Below are 21,202 nucleotides of genomic sequence, written 5' to 3'. Positions count from 1 at the left end.
ATTGGATTTGTAATTTTCTAACTACCGGAAAATATCTGACGAATATTTTTCCATAGTTACGTGGACTACTTCCTGTAATAAATTCAGATCTTAAGGAATTGTTCCGTAGCCGATCTTTTGGTTCTAGATCCCATCAATTTGGTATCCGAGCTTTAACAAATTAATACCAGAGCCTATCAATTGGTATCAGAGCCTATCAGATTGGCAATTAAATTGAAGGATTCTAGATTTCATTTATTAAAAAAATGCATTGTGGACAATAGTTTGTATGCATAAAATGTTATGCAACATAAAAAAGAATGGTGAAGAAAGATTATTGTTGAAGTTAGATTATGGAAAAAGCTTATGACAAGTGAGATTGGATTGTTTGAAAAGATTTTTTTTTTTAGGGATTTTTATAAATCACACCCTACATTTTGCCTATTTTGTGATTCGCACCCCGTCTTTGGGGATTTTATAACGCGACCCTTCCTTTTTATAGTAATGTTCATTTAACACCCTGAGTTAACTTAACCTAACTATTATCAAACAGAACGATACCAGAAAGAGAATATTCTGTTATAATCTATTATATAATTTATAATATTCCTAAATTACCCTTGTACTCATCTCTAATTTTATTCATAACTTAAACCTTTATAATTTATTATCTCATAGCTCCCCAAACTATGAAGAACATCCCTAAATGCCAAGCTGCCCTCAAAGCTTCCAAACCCCAAGCAGTAGCTCCCCAAACACCAAGCCATTGGAGTTGAAGGAGCTTGTAGTCGGAAGGTTGCAGCTTGGAATTAGAGCTTCCCAAAGCCTACATCACCAAAACATCAAGCAGTTGAAGGTTGAAGGAGGTTGCCTTCCGAAGTTGCCCAAACGACAAGAGCTTCTCCAAGTCTACATCACTCCTCCTAAGTTGGGATTTTAGGGTTAGTTTCTGTAATCATTTTTGGTTGAATGCCATTTTGGGGTTTTAGGGTTTAAAGACAACTCAACCCTATTTTAGGATTTTAGGGTTTAAAGATGATTCCTTAAGGGTATTTTAGTAATTTTTGAACTAGAGTCACATAAACCATATAACATGGTTAATGTCAGTTAGCTAAAGTAACGTTAGGGTGTTAAATGAATATTATAGGAAAAATGAGGGGTCGCGTTATAAAATCCCCAAAGACGGGGTGCGAATCATAAAATAGGTAAAATGTAGGGTGTGATTTGTAAAAATCCCTTTTTTTTAAGTTAAAGAGCATTTCATCATAGATGTATAACCTGGGTAATAAGCATTCTTACTTATGGCTTCCATGTTGTTCTATTTCATGTTGAACTAGGGGAGCATTTTCAATGCAAGGGTTAAGATAGGGAGTCCCATTACCTCCTTTCTTTTTTATGTTGATAATAGATAGTTTACACAGGTTACTAAAGAATGTCAAACTGTTATTAAATTACAATATGTTGATGATACCCTAATCTTTATTAAGGCATTTGTGGAACAATTTGAGCTGCTCATATTTCTAGTGTACTATTTTGAAAATATATTTGGGTTAAAGATCAACTATAATAAGAGTTTCTTTGGAGCAAATTCCTTTTGAGAAGTGTGGGAATGGAAAAAAAAAAAAGGGTTATGCTATGATGAATTGGAGGAAAAATGAACCTAGAGGTATGTGAGTGATAGATCAAAAAGATATGGACTTGGCATTGCTTATAAAATGGCAATAGAGTTTGCTGAATGTTAATAGAAGGTTTCTGGCCAAAAGTTATATTGAAAAGTTCAATCAGGCTTTCCCCTTTTTGGAGAGATATTGTGAGCACTGCTGCTTGTTTTAAGTTGGGTTTCAGCTGGAATAGAAATGATGAGAGAGCACTGGAAGGATCTACAGATTAAAAATTTGGGAGAGATAAGATTTTTAACTTGACTAGATTTAGCTACATATGAAATAAAAGACCAAGTCAAACATCAAAGTCCAAATCCAAATTGATTTAAGAAAGCTAAATGTGTTTAGAAAATAATTAAGAACCAAAATTTAAAAAATAGAGTAAGAAATGAAATTCTGAATACTACTCTAACTATAAAAATCAAACTCAAGTCAGTAAGTAAAATCCTAATAAGAAAAAATTGAATATGAATAGAAAATATAAACATTGATAATGTTAACTCATCAAACTATTCTAAAAGCTTAAAGCTGTTAGAAAACGGTAATTTTTTTCTATTTTATATTCTAACACTCTCTCACACTTTTATGTTGAAATATTTTGAGATGTGCCCAGTAATTTAATTTAATTTAAATCGGTGAAATTTTATTTTTTTCAAGTAAAAATGGTATGATAGAATTTTAACTCTGTCCAAATAACATCTTGAATTCTGCATGCTAATTTTACTTTTCTTCTCATGATCCACAAATATTTAGTGTACATCAAAAATATTTAATATTTTGTGTCCACTTTATCATTACAAAATTTGCATTAACAATCTCTAATTTGGCAATTTTGTGACAAAATACTAAATCTAAACAATGATCTACCTATTACAATCTTTTTAAAAGATCAAGACAACACATTTACTTTAGAATAATAAAGCTATTACAAAGAAAAAACAAACACTAAAAACCCCGTAAAAAAATATGTGTAATATGAAAACAATTAGATACACAATTCTCAAATCAATTTTCATAATTAAATTTTAGCAAATCAACGCGCCAAAAATAAATTTTTATGGCTAAATCGAAAATATACAATAAGATCCTAGTGCACATAAGGCATATTAAATTCTGCAAAAAGAAGGAAATAAGATCCAATGTCAATGTCAAACATAAGATTCTCCTCTTCAAATAAATTCTTCTCATTTTTATTTCAGATGAAAACAAAAATTCTGCAAGATTGTTTGGGTGATATTTAAAAACTTGCAAGCTAATCCAAGAAAATCCACAAGTTGAATTGAAAAAACTATATTTTTCTAATAGTTTTCAATCAAATCCGAACATACTAAATCTGAACAAAATCACAAAATTTTTAGCATGATAATACCGTTTACCATTGTTATTTTAGTGCGAACTTATAATTCCGCAATGCCTCTTTATTTAGTGCATGATTATTTTATACAAAGAGTGCAAGATTATTTCTACAATGTGAACTTATAAACCTGTATTACCCCGCAGTGCATGCTTACTTATTCATAATGCAATATAGGATATTTTCGTCATTGGGTTTAAAACATCACAAATTCACAATACAATTACCTTATTTTAATACCAACTTTATATTACATCAAATATAATTATACACCTTATACTAGTATTGAACTAAACATTATAATAGCTTATACTAGTGTTAGTCCTCTTCTTCAGCTATTAAAAATTAGAATACTTATGCTTATTTCATCCTTATTTTACGAGTGAACTAAGAGAATAGTTATATTTATTTGGATAGAGAGAATAAGAGAGAAGAGGAGAAAAAGTTAGGAGAGAAAATCTTGTTTGGATTGAATTTTTAGAAGAGAAAGGGAAAGAAAAAAAATATAGCCCATAAAAGAAAGAAAAAAGAGAAAACATTCTTTTTGTATTTTAACATTCCAAATATACCCCTATTCTATTATACTATTTACTTAATTTTTTGAGATTCTATTTATAATTTTAAAGGAGACTAATTAAATATTAAATATTATAACTTGTTTGTTATTTTTATTTATTTTAAAGAGTAATTTATGTATATTATATTTTGTGCTAGTTTATACATAGAGTATAATAGTAAACATGTTCTCTTATGATCTTCTCTTTCAATAACTCCAACAAGAGTAAATTTATTTTTCTCTACTCTTCTCTTAGATACAACCAAACAAAATGTCACTCTACGATTGCCAGCCGAATCAATTCTCCATCTGATGCTCTGCTCATAAAATAAGGCACTTCCTTACAAGTTTCTCTAACAACCAAAGAGGCAAAGATATAGAAAATGCTTAATAAGAAATCATCTTGCATTAGAACCTTTAATAATTTAATCTCGCTATTGGAAGATTAAGACAGAATTGTAGGTTATGTTCAAATAGCAAGGAGATTGTCATTTTGACATCCATGGAGCTGCAAATCAAATTCAGCTCTATATCTGAACTCTCACTATATGGAACAGATATATCAGATCCAAAATGGTTCAAAAGAAAACATATAAGAAAACTACTATTTCATTTTAGCGGTACTACTCTTTGCTAATCAGAAAAGAGAAGGATAAGAAATGAAGAGCAAGAAAGAAGAAATTTAGTAACCTAAATAGATCCACATGCATATGTACAATAAACATATATATAGTATAAATGTTTGTAGACTTACTAACCAATGAGAACTAAGAAGACATATTCTTCACTGTTGCACCAACACAAATCCATTCTGTGATTCTACAAAATTATGCATTTACCTTACCTCCAGCTATCACGAGCAAAAAATAGGCTACCAGTAGTCCCAGAGGTACTATTTCAGGTAAGGCGCCTTTTATGTTACATTTCTATAAACAAACAGCCACTTCCTGTAGTCATGCATATGGTTGTTTATTCTACGTATGGAACCCCCAGGAGTATACTTACTCAATCTAGAAGTTATGCTCACAGATGCTTGGTTCATCATATATGTAGAATCCAGGACAACCATTTTACAAATTTTGTTGGGTGGTTGGGGTTAACTAAACCTTTTGTTTCCCAAAATATTCAAAAGAAACTTTTCCCATTAACCCCCTCCCTCCTTCCTTTCTCTCTCTCTCTCTCTCCTGTTCCTTTTCATTTCGAACATGTCTCAGAATCAATCTCAAATGAGAAGTTCTTCATAGGAATAGTTCCCTCAGGTTTTAACGGACATTGATTCCTAGATATGAACATTGATTTTGATGATTTTTTCCTGCTAGAAGAACACCAGATACTCTTTGCAGCTTGGAGGAGGCATTTCCCAACTTCAGTTTTGATGCACTTACTACTTGAAGCTTCCATATGCTTGTTTACAGATGATGGAGTGGATATCTTCCTTGACCTACAAGGTACTGTACCATACAGTACTTTTCTGCTCCTAGCTTCCATATGCTTGTTTACAGATGATGGAGTGGACAGCTTCCTTGATCTAGAAGATATTGTATCATACAGTAATTTTCTTCTGACTTTCCTTTTAGATCTACTAGCTCTTTCCCCATATAATGTCTCTGTGTCAACTTGGCAAATACTGTTCTCATCACTTACAAGAAAATTAGTAGATGTATCGGTCTTACTATCAGTGCCCAAGACATCATTGTCACAAGAAAAAGAAACGACTTCATTGTTGCCACTTTGTAGATTGTTCACATTTAAGAGATTATTATCTCCAGACAGCCTTTTCCCAGAAGATTTCACATTGAAGGAACAATCATTATGAGAACCTGTAACTGCTATCCTCTTTGAAGATCCCTGAAGAGCCGAGATGCCAATATCTCGGATTTCTTCACAGTTTAGTACATTGAAATGATTAGTAAACATCCCACACTCCTCGATATCTTTGGGAAAGATATAGGATGAATCTACCTCTTCATAGTCAGCAAAGTATCTTGTAATTAAACCTGTTACAGATACTTTACCAGATAAACTCATGCTTGAATTTGCATACCTGGACATGTGCTTCAGTTTCTTACTCTTTAATGTGTTTTCTGGCAAAAGATTATCATCGTGTTGATTCATGTTGGTGGGCACATCCATGACGGTACTTAAGTTTGTTTGTATTTTTATCTCCAGAATTGAAGTTGAAGTCACTTCAGCTACATGTTTATTTTTTGAACTAGCAGGATTATCCTCCATGAGATCATTTAGAGATCCAGAACTAGTATTCTTTGTACGAACTTGTTTTCCTATCGTCTTTTTGCTGTTCTCTTTTCTGCTGAAACTAGGCAAGGAAAGGACATTCAGTTTCTCTGCATTGCATGTAAAATGATTTCTTCTACTGCTAGCAGCTTTGCACTTAGCATTCAGATCTCCAGATCTGATGTTACTCGCTGATTTTGAACAATTTGTAATATCACTAATATCTGAGACAGAGTCTTCAGTCTCCTGATTTAGATTACATTGCATAGTAGTATCATGTTCATGTCTATCAATGAACCATTTTGGTCTCCTTGATGATTTTAACTTCTGCGATGCAACTGAAGTACTGGGGTTTGATGTGCCAGTTCTATGATTGCTAGATATTTGCATTGATGAAAGTTTTTCCATTGAATGTACAGTTGTTTCTTCCCTGTGCATGTTCATCAATGGAAAAGCATCCATATGAAGAAACCAAGTATCTGCTGACCCCACAAAGACAACCTTTAGAGGCATTACGTCTGAAAGATGATAAAATAAAGATCTTCGTTTTACCTACAGTAGCCAACAGAAAGAAAAAATTATGAAAGTTTAAATTAGCAGATGAGGATGGAGAATGCATTACTTAGCAGAAGAAAAAATGGCGTACCATTAAAGACGTGACCTTGATTTCACCAAGTTCTGGAAAACAAGAGAAATGATCTCTCGCAAGTATAGCTGCAGAAAACAGAAATTACTCAACCTTGATGTATCAAAGCTACGGCAGAGACATAGTCGATGATGTTTACAGTTAGAAACATCATGTATGAAAATGCTCTTAGATACCAAAATGAATGCTTCCATCACTTTCTAAGAACCGCATAGATGTATTCCAATCGAGTAACATTAGATTGACAGCATGAGAAGAAGAACTATATTTCTAAGAGAGTCGTAGCTATATAGCCTGAATGACAGAATGAAAAAAAAGGGCAGGGTGTTTATATACTCTTTTATTAACTTATAAAGCAATGAATCTTCTCTAGGACCTACAATTGCCTAGCACTCTTTGGAAAAAAATGAGGTGTCATAAAGTAAGAAAAAGGAAGAAAAATACCTAAAATTTGAAGGATACAAATCATTTTATACTAAAAAAAGGTTATTTTGTAAATCAAATCCCTAGAATCAACGTTACGACCACAAACAACGGCCTCTCTAATCAAATACTTCAGAAAATCGAGCTGGTAACTTCAAAGATGAAGAACGCTTTTCGTACCCCCCAGTTAGGTAAAACTTAAAATTTGTCATGTTTATGAAGACTTGAAGGAAATACTATACCAAATTGGCTATAAGAACTGTACGTGCTTCTTGGTGTAGATTCTTTTCTTTCCTAATGGCAGTTTTTGGAAGATGGTTCTCTCTACATTGGAGCTATGGTTAGCTATCATCTTGATCTTGCAAAATTTCAAAATTCCTATTGCGTTGTCTTTTTCCCCTACTCTCTTCCTCTTTTGCTATTTCCATTAAGTTGATTCCTATTGGTGAAGTGGAAAAAAGTAAATAGGATACGCCCAACATGCCCAACTCCAGTATTGGGATAATTTACTCATTTGAGCATTTCAACAAACAGAAGAACGACACTAAGCTTTAGTTTGAGCAATGCTTACACTTGAGCTCGCCGACCGTGATGTTAGGAGGAACGGGCACGGCGAGATGGGTGGCAAGGTTGGTGTCGACGAAGACCGGGATCGAAGCGGGCGAAGTGGGCGAACCCATGGAGTGGAAAGCTACAGGAGATCAACCTATTTTTCATGAGCTTATGCACATGGCACTATGGTTAAGCTCCAACATGAGCATGCCTACGAGACACATGAGTTTTGTTTACTGAACTAGGTTTCCCTGCAAAATAAATAATATTTTTAGTGCTTTTACCGTAAATATTACAAAAAATTTGAAAAGAATATTCATTTTCAGCCCATCTCATCTCTCTTGCCCAAACAGTCTTTATTGTTACTCTTAACTCTTTTCCATTTTATTTCTTGCATTAACTGCCTCCATTTTTTTTTCTTGTTGTTAAACCCTAGTGAAATGAAACTCTCTCTCCAATCTTTCCTCCACTTGGTGAACCCATATTGTTAGAGAACTAGGGGTGTAAACGAGCCGAGCTTGATCGAGCTTGGCTCTAATTAAGCTTAGATTGAAATTAATTTTGAGCCGGTCTTTGTAATCAAACTTGAATTAAAATAATTTCAATACGAGCCAATTTTAAAATCGAGTCAATTTCGAGCTTAAACGAACTGCTCAATTAGTAATTTCAAGCCTTATCAATTTTAAACCATTTTCGAGCCTGGGCAAGCTTGAATTAATTTAGACTTGAATCAAGCTTGAAATAAAACATAATTCAACTATAAAGATATAAATATTATCAAAATATAAATTACAAGCAATAAAGATAAATGGATTAGAAAACTACAAGGAACCAAAATATAAATTATAAGTAACAAAGATAATTGTGTCAAAAAACTATAAGTAACCAAAATATAAATTACAAACAATAAAGATAATTGTGTCAGAAAATAATTACTGAAATTCTGAATGGGTAAAAGGGTTTTGATCTGATGGTTTATATTAGTTTGATATTACTCATATTATATATATATATATATATATATATATATATATATATATATATATATATATATATATATATATATATATATATATATATTCGAGCCTTATCGAGTCGATTCGATCGAGCCGGCTTGGGATCAAGCTTAGCTCAAATTTAATTTCAAGCCTAACTTTAATGATCAAGCTCGGCTCAGCCTATTTTTGAGCCGAGCTTGATTGAGCATTATCGAGCCGAACTTGAGCCAAGCTCTCGAGTCGGCTCGATTATTTTGCAGCCCTATAGAGAACTAATTAAATCCTAGGTTGAATCATTCGTGTCTCTCATCCTTAGACAAATCATTCACCACTACTAAGAGTAATAAGGTAATTTATGTAACTTATTATTAATTTTTGTTAGTTTATTTACGAATCATGTAATCAATTAATCTATTTAACTAGAATATATATTTTTGTAGGTTTTTTATAATCTATCTTTGCATTCTATTACTACTTACACATATATGACCTATTGACTTATGTAAGTTTTGCCCGTTTATATATAGATTCAATTGTTAGTTCCTTGTAATTATGATTTATAATTATGTAGATTTTAATCAGTTGTTATGTACAATCTTGATTATTCCTAAAATTTGGTATTAGTAAGTATGGATTCCTCAGATTTAGTATTGATAAAATCCAGAGTTACTATCAGTAGAATCCGTAGACACTTTCTGAAATTAATATTCAATTTAATATTCATTAAATCAAATTTTAGTTACTCTTATTCACAATATATATTTCGACGTACAATATTATGTATATTGACATTTAGACGTATAATTTAATAGCCAAATTCTTTTATATAATATTCTTATTGACAATGTGTTCACAATTTGTGCGTTGACACCTTACTCTAATTTGTCTACACAATAGGTTTTTTACATAAACAATAAATATATTTACGAAATCTATAGATGTATTTTGGGACTCCATGTATCTAGAGAATCCAAAAATAATATTCTTGTAAGTATATCTAGTGGAATGCTAGTTTGATCATTAACGGATTACATAATTATATCTATGCAATATATATTTATTTTTGTAAAATTCATAGATGTTATTTGAATTATTTGGAGGTATCATGCAAGATCTTACATTGTGCCATATATATTTATATTTTAAGCATCTCATCATTCTTATCTCTCCAATCTGTCTTTGGACATTTTTTTTCCATTTTCATCTAGATCTAACACTCACTAGTGTAGTTAACAGCTTAATACGTGGGGAAAAAATATCAATAAAATCTAAAAGTATATCAATAAAATCTAAAAGTACATCAACAAAATATTACCTCGGTCTATCTCCATGGTTGTATATTCTAATGTCAAATAAATAAATAACTTTTTGATATAATGTGTAAATTTCAAACATTAAGAAGATAAATCCATCCTTAATAATGCCAACTTTGAATCTATTATGATAGAGTTCTTTCTAATGCACATCTAATATTATAGCATCTTCTATATGAAAAATGATTGAAGCATACTAGTATAGAGGTTTGAAAATATTATTGATGTAGAATAACGTCTTGATTGTAGAGTTGAGAAGAAAAATAGGGAGAAATAATCAAACCCGTGGAATCCACTAATCGGCGTGTCGGAATCCACCAACAAACACTCAATAAAAAAAAGCTCTCAAAATATTTATTTACCTATAAAAAATGATTACAAGCCTTTATATAGGCCAAATAAAGTAAAAGACAAAAGACGAAAAATAGCCCTAGAAGGTAACTAAAAGATAAAAGATGAAAAATAGCCCTAGAAAGTGACTAGTCACAACCCTCGTTAAGCCAAAGGGCCACGGGTGCAGCCCTTTTGTGCTTACGAGAATAAACGTGATAAAAAGTGGTGTCCCCACCAACTCTTCCGAGGTGAAAGAAACTCGACCCAGTCAAGTAGCTCTGATAGTACTCCAAAATGTCAGGGTCAAGTTGCTGTAACTCCTTGCGAGTGATCCATGTACAATCAAACTTTGGTCGCTCGTGACATCGAACGAGAAAATGGTGAACCCCTCCTTCTGTAGTAGATGTTATTTGATCATCTAAAATAGCGTCTATCTTTTCTTGTAATGTGGATGGGAAAGGAGAAGCGGTAGGTGGCATAGTAGGGATGTCTTGAAGGGTAGTAGATGTAGCATAGGGTTTGATGGGGATGTGCATAGGTAGATGGTAGGTTGCTAGATCCTCAATATTAAAAGTACAACTAATGCCATAATCAAGGGGAATATCAATGACATAAGCATTAGCACCGACACGTTTCAGAACTTGGAAAGGTCCTGCACTACGAGCATGAAACTTCCGAAAAGCTCCCGAAGGGAATTATTCGGGTTTGAGACGAATCATAACATGATCTCCAACATCGAACTCCTTGGCACGTTTGTGCAAGTCGGCATGTATTTTATATTGGTGATTACTCGCCTCAATTCGCTTAGTGATCTCTTGATGCAAAGAATAACATGATGTGCAAATGCTTCGGTAGACTCAGACTCTAGAATGAGATGACATAGGCAACAGATCTAGAGGTTTGCGTGCTTTAAAACCATGAACAACTTCATATGGGCTCATGCCAATAGACCTATTAATGGAGTTATTATATGTAAATTGGGTTATAGGAAGAATGGCATCCCAATTTTTGTTATGATTACCAACGAGACAGTGCAAAAGATTTCTAAGACTACGATTAACAACCTCAGTTTGACCATCGGTTTGAGGATAATAGGCAGTGGAAAATTTTAATTTTGTGCCAACTATGTGCCATAAGGTTTTTCAAAAATAGCTCATAAAGCGAACATCCCAGTCGGAAACAATAGTTTTTGGAAGACCATATAACTTGACGATATGGACAAAGTACAATTTGGCCACTTGTGACGCATTAGAGGCCTTAGCACAAGGAATAAAATGCGCCATCTTAGAGAAGCGATCCACAACCACGAGAATTGAATCATGTTTTCTAAATGTGCGAGACAATCCCAGGACAAAATCCATACTAACGTCCTGCCACGGGTGATCAGGCACAGGTAACAAAGTGTAAAGTCTAGTGTTTTGTTTTCTGTGCTTTGCTAACTGACAAGTCCTATATTGACCAACTAATTTTGCGACGTCACATTTGAGACTTGGCCAGTAGAATTGGCGCTCCACTTCCTCAATGGTCTTATCACGTCTAAAATGACCCGATAGGCCACCGACATGGATCTCCCAAACAAAGTCGTGGAATGGAAAAACGATATTTGACCGTTATTCTATTGATGGCTCGACTATCAACACACATACGCGAAGACCCATCCTTCTTTGGCGTGAGCAAGACAGGCACAACACAAGGACTTAGGCTCTCACGAATGAAACCCTACATAAGAAGTTCATTTACCTGATGTTGCAATTCAGCATGTTCTTTGGGGCTCATTCGATAGTGTGGCAAGTTTGGGAGAGACGCTCCAGGGACAAAGTCAATTGTATGTTGGATATCACGTAAAGGAGGCAATTGGTCCGGCAGATCATCTGGAAACACATCTTGAAACTTATTTAGTATAGGAGCAGATTCGTCGGATGATAGAGTGAGGGTAGTGCTCCCAACTTCACAAGTCACCAAGGCAAACACAATAGAGCCTTGGTTTGCTTCCTTTTCAAATTCTTTAGAATTTATTATGTCCAAACCCTTTTTACTTGGAGTATTTTTCTTGTTATCTTTATTAATTATTTTAGAGCGCATAGGATTTATCTTAATCTTTTTGCCTTCAAAATTGAAAGAGCACGAGTTAGAACGCCCAAAAATAGTTACATTATGATCAAATAACCAAGGGCGGCCGAAAATGATATGCCCTACATCCATCGGCACAATGTCACACCACACATCTTCCTTATAAGAAAGGAAAGTGATAGGAACAAGGCATCTCTCATTTATAGCAATGGAAGAATCATTTACCCAAGATACCTTATAAGGATTCGGATGAGGTGTAGACTTTAAGTCCAGATAAGATATAACATTAGAAGAGACGGCGTTAATATAACTCCCACTATCGATGATGACTTTACAATCTTTAGTCCCATATTTAATGTAAGTGTGGAATATTGCATTCCTTCGCCAATCATTGATCTCCCGAGGTTGCGTTAAAGCGTAACGAACGACACCAACAGTATGGTCTCCATAATCACGATCTTCGTCACTATCTTGGACATTATCGGGGTTAGGTTCATAAACTTATTCATCGAGCTCATTTTCCCTGATAATGTCATCCTGTTCCTCAAGATAAAGGGCCTTTCGAGGACAGTTTGAGGCTACATGACCAACTTGTCTGTATTTGTAATTGGGAGGGGTGAGTCTAATTGGTCGCCTAGGCAATTGTTGCCTATTAACCATCTCGTAGTTCAACGCAAGAGTGTAAGCTTGGTCCAAGGAGGTAACCTCTCAGAAAACTCTCTTTGAATGTCATCGTTAAGGCCACACCTAAAATGACTCAATGTTATCCTTTCATCCTCCACAACATTACACCTCAGCATATTTGAGGTCAAATGATCACACGATAAGTCCTATACAAGATCAGAAGATGTGAGACCATTGTAATTATGACCCTATACAACAACCTCTCCTAAGAAGGCAACTAGGCAGGCCTAAAAAAGTGAGAAGGAAAGGTATAGATGAGCAAAAAAAACTCATTCAGAGTCAAGAAATATTTTACAACATTAAGGTGTAAGAAATGCAATCAACATAGACATAATGTAAGGACTTGTGAACAGTTAGACAATCACCAATGAGATAGGTAATCACTTTTACTTTTTCTCTATACTATAATTACTTTTTTCTGTACTATCATATTTTTTTACTTATGTACATGCTATAATTGGATTATGCTCAGGAATTTAGTAGTCCACTAGTTGGTGCATCATCCAATAGTGGACTAGCTAGAGTTCCAACAACCAGTGGTGGATCAGCTAATGTTCCAGCAGCCAGTGGTGGACCCGGTAGTGTTCCAGTAGCTAGTGGTCCACCAAGTAGTGTTTCAGCAGTTAGTGGTTCACCAGATAGTGTTCCTATATCTACAAATGTGCCGAAGTAAAGAGAAAGATGGTTCTTCATCTAGTAAGATTTGCTACTCTTTAATTTTTAGTAAAACTATTACTAGTGCAACTTTTTTAGTAAATTATTACTGGTTCAACTTTTTTAGGAGGGCAGAAAAATTAGAAGAATTAGATATGGAGTATTATCACAGCCAGATAGAACTTTTTCAGCTTCTATTGCTTCAAGAGTTCCTCCCACACAAAGTAGTATAGTTCCCCCCACACAAAGCAGCCAAACAGGAGTTCCTCCCACACAAAGCATCCAGATAGGAGTTTAGGAATTTTCTATGCAATTTTGTCTAAGTTTGAGACTGGACTTATATCTACTATATTAACTATGTGAGACTATATACTTGTTTGTATTAAGTTAACTTAGCAAATTGTTTGTACTAAGTTAACTCAGCAACTTGTTTGTACTAAATTAATTCATGAGGTATTTTGGTCAATCATGAACATTTTTTATTGCAACATGTGTTTAGAGCCTTATTATATGAATTTGTTTGGTGGTTTAATTGGATTATGCACTTGTTTATCAATGACTGTATTGGTTGTTCATGGATTGGTTGTGGTCTATTGGTTGTGCAATGCTTTAGACTATACTGATGTATTGGTTATATGAAGCTTGTTTATGATAGCTATGCTTTAGACATTTGCTTATTGGTAGCAATGCTTTAGACATTTGCTTATTAGTTGTAATGCTAGTGTATTGGTAGTTATAGTAATACTTCTGGCAACTATATAATTATAATACTTCAGAGGAAATTCATCAAGAAAGTTATACAGCAAGTTATATACAATGTAACTACTATTTTTACTTCAAGAAAGTTACACAACAAGCTTCACATAAAATTCATTCATTAAGATTTTAATAATAGAGTTATCAAGAAAGCTTTACAATGTAACTACTATTCTTACTTAACAAACATTATTAATACTAATGTAACCAAAATAGCACGCAAATATTTTAATTTTATCTCTCTTCTTTCCACCCTCTATTTTCTTTAACAAAATATTATTTTTCTTGCAGATCTTCTCATATCCCTCTTCTGCGTGCACAAGCATTCTCTCTAGATCCACTTTGTAGATCTGTCTGTATTAACTCAGCATTCTCAATGTCTTTGCCCCTAGAAGAAGTAGGAGGATCAATTCAACAAAAAAAAAGACACGTAGAAGAGCTTTGCAAAAAGAAACAAAAGAAAAAAAAACAACAAATCAAAAACAGAAAAAAAAAATGGACTGTAGCAATTGGTAATGGTTTGGCTAACAAAATGTAAAAGAAAATGTATAAGAGAAGAGAAAAGTTAGCTTGAAATTAACACAACCCATAAATCTTCGTCTAGGATTATGCTCTGTAAATGAGATCATAATCGCTAACCTTAAGCCACAATAGCATGTAATCGACCCATTGTTTATGGTATGGTGGTTGCTGCTATTGCTACTACTGAAGGATGTCATAATTGCAGAGGAGGGAGAAAACAAAATGGAGGCAAGGAGGGAGGGAGAGAATGGGAAGGGGGAAGGTTTAGCTTAGATTGACAATAATGGTAGGAAGAAGGGTTTAGGGGAATATATTGGAGGAAAGTGGACTGGTAAAATGGTCCATTACTATTGGACCAAGATGAAATTTAGTTCTTTTTCCTCCAATGAGGGCATCTAGGTCATTTCATAGCTGATATATTCTAACATAACTACCACGTAAGCCGATTCACCCAATTTTTTTGAAAGCAAACTAACGGAATGGTGACATTATAATTCTTGAAAAATTTAGGGGTGACATTGTAACCTAAAAAGGTTTATGGGGTCTCCGTGAAAACCAATTATAATTTAGGGGGTGTCCGTGTAATTGACCCTTTTAATAATTATAAAGTTACTCATATTTTTAGGCAAGCTAATCATACTGCAAATTGGCTTGCTTGTAAGGGTAGGAGCTTAGGCTTTCGGTGTACTTGGGATGGGGATTATCTTTTTGCACTAATGCAGATTTTGGTCTCTGATGCCAGAGGAGACTTTTGTACTCGCCAAAATTAGTTCTTAATTTAGTTTTCCTTTTAAAAAAAAACTTATCTATTGAGGTTTCCATTTGAGAGGTAAAGCAGAAATTAGAGAACAATGTAAAAGGAGAAGTTAGTTTAGAGTTTTATTGCTAGAAAGAAGAAAAAAATTAGGGGTTGTTATGTTGCTGAATGGAGAAGAATGCAGAGTAGATGTCATTTTGTAAATTTATATACTTGCACTATCTTACCTCCAGAAAGAAGATGTCTTATTTACCAGAAAAATATACATTAGAAAGGACAGAACCAAAATAAGAGGTGCAATTAGGTGTACATTTGTGTTCTTATGAGTATATTTAAGGGTACTTTGGTTATTTTGTATCTAGAATGGGTGAAACCCTAAAAAATAGCTAAAATGTTTAGGAGTGCAAAGAGAAATGATATTGGTTTTTAGTGCAAATCGCCCAAATAAAGTAACTAAGTCGACTTTTTTCGTTGTAAAACGCAAATATTATCTCAAAACTAGGTATAGTTAATGCTCAAAATTAGGTACAGACAATTATATCCTTATGTATACTTTGAGTGTCCATATACGAAAAGGGTGGAAGCCCAACTAGGGAAGCGCCTTGTAAGTGCAAATTCATATAATGGCATATTTTTAGTATTAGATTAAGGCATGACTTGTGGAAAGTACTTTTGCGAAAGAACAACAATAAATAAAGTCATAGAGCTTACTTTTAATTTTTGACACAAGTTTTACATGTTGTCTATGTGTAATTCAGAATTGGACGCGCACAAGATAGGCTAATAGCAAATAGAAAGTTCTAAATATGTTTCAAACTTAATGTTTCTTTTGGGTTTCTCTAGTATGAATTGTAGAGGTTCCTCCACAATTATTTAAACAATCTAGAGACGGAGAAAACATCCATCCCCTTCCAAGGACCTCTCAATTGAAGCTTTCATCTCCTTATCATTGTGTGAGAAATAATTTGAGTTGGAGCGCTAGTCAAGCATCATATGCAACTTGTAGCACATCGGTGGAGCTAAATCAAAGGTTAGAAGGAGGATCTGTGCAAAGAGAACTCAAGGGTTTTAAGTTTAGTATCTACGAATTCTTAGTTCTCTTGTAGAGCATACTTTCTACCAAAGTGTGAGTGGAACTATTACATATGTCTGGGTGCTAAACTACATAGAAATTGATCATTATGCATTGGAGGATCTGAACCAAAGTTGTCTACATTGACACCTACACTAATATAAGAAATTTGAAAGTTATTACGAACCAGATCTAGACCAATATAGACGTAAGAAAATTATAAAAATTTATTTGGTGGTAGCCTCATAAGTTAGGGTTCTAATATTTCACGTGAATCCAGTATCAAGATGAAAAATTATAAATAAAAGAGTGGAGGAAGATCAAAACGGGTTAAAATAAATATCCGACGTTGCGGCGATCGTTAAAGGGTAGCAAACGACCAAAGGTGATAGTGGTAAGCCGTAAGGTAGGGTGGCTACTAAAGGAAGGTGGTAGCTAGGGTTTAATGCTTGAAGGTGGATCTAGGGTTATGATATACTCCTATGAAAATAAAGTCAATCTAACGACTATAATAAAAGATAAAGACTAAAGAATAATATTAGCTAAAGTTAGATTCATTTCTTGATTCTAATCAACACATGTCTACTCCTATTTATAGGAGTAAAAACTCCTATTGAATCGGATCCACATGTGGATTATCCAATTTATTTAAAATTTAAAGTAATAAGATAAATCTAACTAACTAACTTGACTCGACTCAATTGACTGGATTTAACCCACGTAGTCAAATTATAATAATCCACCACATTTCCAATACCTTGTCTTTAAGGTGACTAGTTCCTCGTATCTTTGCCTTTCTTTGTTAAACAGCTCATATATCCAATACATAAGCATAAGCATTTTTACTATCATATACATAAAATTGACCACATAAAAAAAAGAGAAATTTGTATATAGCACTCTATCTTTTAATAAAATTATGATTTACACCTTACATTTTTACTATTTACAAATCAAGCCATGCCGTTAGATCAGTTAGTTAATTTTAACCAAATCTTTGAGTTAAGTTAACTATACTAAAAAAAATTATAAAAATATTCACAACCAAGTCATACTAAGAGCATTTTAGTTATTTTATAAATAATATATATCTATTTAACGAAATATTCTTACGGTGTTAGTTGCACATATTTCTTAAATCATATGTCTCGATTTGCAAATAGTAAAAATTACCATATATAAGCTAGATATTAGTTTTTAATAATTACTACACGAATAATGGTTTTCATTTGTTACTAAACCAAATAATTACCGTATATAAGCTAGATATTGCATCTATAGATGCCGTGTTTTCAGATACAATTAACTAAATGACCCCTTAATTAAGTGTTTTCAAGGGTTAGTGGTTTAAGAGTTAATTAGTAAGCATGCATGCTCAAGATAGCTAGGGAATGTATGGTTAATCCTCAGAATGAGTAATTTAAGATATCTCTGTACAAACTATGCAATCAGTTGTTTATAAAGCTCGATTTATAAACAGTAAAAATATTGGGTATAAATTATAATTATATTATAAAAGCAGAGTATTATATACACATTTTCTTAAAAAAATCTAAAGTTATAATCTCGGTAGAGTAGCTATGAATCCTATGACATTGGTCCAATTTCTCCTTACAATAAATGTGTTGAGAAATTAATATAGAAACTACATAATGGTGCAAAATGTGTAGCGACGTGATGCAAACAATGGAGCTCATTTAGGCTTTGTATAATCAAAGTATGCTGACTTCATATTATTAAGCCTGTACAGATTACCTTTTCTTTTCTTTTTTTCTTTTTGAGAAAAAGATTCGGAATTAGACCCTAATTAAACTTAGAGCTGTAGAAATCATATATGGTTCCATGTTGCTACTGGCAGCTGACATGCTCCTCACTTAAAATGTATCGCAATTAGGTCAACTAGTTACCAGTTGGCTAAGAACAATGATTAACATAACCAATTAACAAACACAACATCTCTATCTGATATTCATAAATGACAAACTACTTAGGCTAACCAAATATATAAATAAATCGAGAGGAAAGGAAAGGAAAAGAGAATAACAAATCTAAGCCCCTGAGAGAAACAAACACAAACACAAACCCTAAACCTAGCTAATAAAAGAACACAACGCTCAGCACACCCCCTAACACTGCCATGATAGCGGTGGAGTATCCAGCTACAGCCAAAGAGGCACCAGAGCTCTCCTGGTGACCAGATGGCCCTTCCCATGAGCCTTGCCCGGACCCTCCGCTGCCACCCGGCTGCAACCCCGGCGCTGGTCCGGGGCTGCCGACGGCGACCTCGGGATGCACCATTACGCGTATGATGATCCTCTGGCCGGCCTCGCAGTGCCCGGCCGTCCCGCTGATGAAGTAGAAGAAGCCGTACCGGTCGAAGCGGAACGTCGTGTTCCCATCGGCGAATTCGAGGAGAGGAGCCGTCGTGTTGCATTCGCTGTAAGCTTTGCGGTCCACGAGGAGCACCGAGTCGTTCACGTACTTGAAATCTGCATGCATGATTGATTGTTGATTGGTTTACCCGTGATGCAGGTATCATTTGTTATATATGCAGGTCAAAATGTTCTGATTAATGCTTCGTGATCACAAGTATTCTGCTAGCTAACTCTCTCCTCAAATAAAAAGAGAAGCGTAGTCAAGGAATCAGATTCTTTTTAATTCTTGTTTCGTTGTTGTGTTTCAAAAGTATAGAAGAAACAAATTAAGAGCTAGTAACTTACAAACGTAGTCGCCGACATGAAATCGGCTCCTCATGGCCCAATGGTTGTAACTCTCGGTGTCGTCAGCAGCCGGAACTTTCCAACCCTTCGATCCGCCCACGTGGAACTCCAAAGCCGATTGCACCGGCGACATCAGAAGAGAAACAAAGATGAAGAAGAAGAAGAAGAAGCGGTTAAGACCATTAGATGGTGCAAAAGAAGCCATTGTTGTGTGTCGAGAGAGAGAGAGAGAGAGAGAGAGAGAGAGAGAGAGAGAGCGATTGTTAGAGCTTCTCCTTTCTGTGGATGAGTACTATGAAAGATTTTGATTGTTTGAGAGAGAGAAGAAAGGGAAAGAGAGTAGTTATATGGACTGTGATCTCTCTGCCTCCGCAGTATTAGGTTGGAGAGGGGAAGAGAGTGGATGGGTGTGTGAAGACTGGGGTAGTTACCACGTCCACGTTTCAGCATATCATAAGGTACATGGAGGGAGTATGGTCTACGTGTGGAAGTTATGGATTTGAAAAGGTCAACTTCGTTGGAACGTGGCTCTCATCATCGATATATTTTGGATCTTTACGAGATTAATATGTAATCCAACTATGGACAGGGTAGTCAAAAGTAATCGAGCTTGGTTTGATACTAGAGTCGATCAAACTTGGCTCCAAAGCCTTCCAAGGCTCAGAAAGTAGGGTTGAATAGAGTTCGGCTTGAGAAGGTTAATTAATACATTCATCCATACATATTTAACCACGCTGAGACGCACGTATTCACATATCTAAACGAAGTTCATGTGTATAGATACGTACATGCGTAGATACATACATACATACATACACATGTACATACATACATACATACATGTACCGTGCATAAATTACATGCATGCATACCGGGTGACAAGTTAATTCGACTCAATAATATAACATGGTAACATAATTTTTAAATAAATTTGAATTTAGCTTAATCTGGTCAGGAATAATACTCGTTTAGTCTAATTATTAAACGATCGTATTCATTTATTATCTCAACTTATTTAACTCTGACACGCCACCATTTAAAGCTCCGGAGACGGGATTTCTGTCATAACCAATTTGATAGCATGCAATTTTCTTTTGGTCAAGCTTACGATTTTGGTGGACTTTTGGTGGATTAAAGGGATTGAACTCTCCCCAAAAGGGAAAGTGGGACGGATAGTCATTATTGCTGCCTAACGGTACCGATTACTTTTCTGAATTATAAAGATAAATTAGGCATATTTCATTCTTTCTCATAGCTATATATTTTTTATAAAATATAAAAAATAATAATAAATTAACAAAAATTTGCATATAACATCTTATCTTTTAATAAAATTATAGTTTATACTCTATATTTTTATTATTTATAAATTGAGCTATATGATTTAATAAATATGTGCAAAAAATACCTTACCGTTAGATCAGCTAGTTAAACTTAACCAAATTTTTTAATTAAGTTAATTATACTAAAATATTATAAAAATACTCTCAACCAAGTCATACTAAGGACACTTTAGTCATTCTAAAAATAATCTTATTTTAATTATTTTAGAAATAATAGTTCTCTACTTAACTAAATATTCTCACAGCATTAGTTTAAATCTAACATAGAGTATTGTTTGCACATATTCGATAAATTATATGGCTCGTTTTGTAAATAGTAAAAATATAGAATGTAAACCATAATTAGGTTATAAAGCCGGGTGTTATATACAAATTTCCTAAAACAAAACGTAAAGAAACATGGAGCTATTCTATGTCAACAATATAGTTAACTCTACTACTTAACCAAAGACTAAATACATTTGTAAGTAGGTAATATTACTCCCATAATTGAAAAGGTAGTAGGTAATATTACTTCAAGACTTTATGAAAGGCTTACTGCTTTACTGCTAAGGAACAGATACTAAAAATAGTT

At 34.1% G+C, this 21,202-nt stretch overlaps 2 protein-coding genes across 3 annotated transcripts; both read right to left on the bottom strand.

Annotated features, from left to right (window-relative positions):
• Window positions 1-4,261: 4,261 nt before the first annotated feature.
• On the bottom strand, window positions 4,262-7,747 carry LOC140767293 (uncharacterized). Of its 2 annotated transcripts, none has more exons than XM_073107144.1 (3): window positions 7,426-7,747; window positions 6,432-6,499; window positions 4,262-6,337 (listed from the first exon to the last, which is right to left on the bottom strand). In XM_073107144.1, exons 1-3 carry the CDS (start codon window positions 7,532-7,534, stop codon window positions 4,745-4,747), a joined length of 1,770 nt encoding a protein of 589 aa, XP_072963245.1. In that variant the 5' UTR covers window positions 7,535-7,747; the 3' UTR covers window positions 4,262-4,744. The 2 variants fall into 2 exon arrangements, with proteins under 2 accessions (XP_072963245.1, XP_072963247.1); XM_073107146.1 differs by having other exon boundaries at window positions 4,262-6,264; window positions 7,426-7,495.
• Window positions 7,748-18,654: 10,907 nt separating this feature from the next.
• Window positions 18,655-19,490, bottom strand: LOC140766861 (early nodulin-like protein 21). The gene is made up of 2 exons (XM_073106523.1): window positions 19,286-19,490; window positions 18,655-19,054 (listed from the first exon to the last, which is right to left on the bottom strand). Exons 1-2 carry the CDS (start codon window positions 19,488-19,490, stop codon window positions 18,660-18,662), a joined length of 600 nt encoding a protein of 199 aa, XP_072962624.1. The 3' UTR covers window positions 18,655-18,659.
• Window positions 19,491-21,202: the final 1,712 nt, after the last annotated feature.

The sequence above is a fragment of the Typha angustifolia genome, chromosome 9, assembly GCF_048772165.1.
Source record: "Typha angustifolia cultivar Huaian chromosome 9, ASM4877216v1, whole genome shotgun sequence".
NCBI classification, from domain to species: Eukaryota; Viridiplantae; Streptophyta; class Magnoliopsida; order Poales; family Typhaceae; genus Typha; species Typha angustifolia.
This window is presented reverse-complemented; position numbering and strand designations above follow the sequence as displayed.

Excerpts from the sequence above, each read along its gene's own strand:
- LOC140767293 (XM_073107144.1), bottom strand. The coding sequence starts at position 7,534 with ATGGGTTCGCCCACTTCGCCCGCTTCGATCCCGGTCTTCGTCGACACC. Across the intron at positions 6,500-7,425 it reads CACGGTCGGCGAGCTCAAGT|CTATACTTGCGAGAGATCAT; the intron begins GTAAGCATTGCT and ends TGTTTTCTGCAG. Across the intron at positions 6,338-6,431 it reads TCAAGGTCACGTCTTTAATG|GTAAAACGAAGATCTTTATT; the intron begins GTACGCCATTTT and ends TGGCTACTGTAG.
- LOC140766861 (XM_073106523.1), bottom strand. The coding sequence starts at position 19,490 with ATGGCTTCTTTTGCACCATCTAATGGTCTTAACCGCTTCTTCTTCTTC. Across the intron at positions 19,055-19,285 it reads TCATGTCGGCGACTACGTTT|ATTTCAAGTACGTGAACGAC; the intron begins GTAAGTTACTAG and ends TCATGCATGCAG.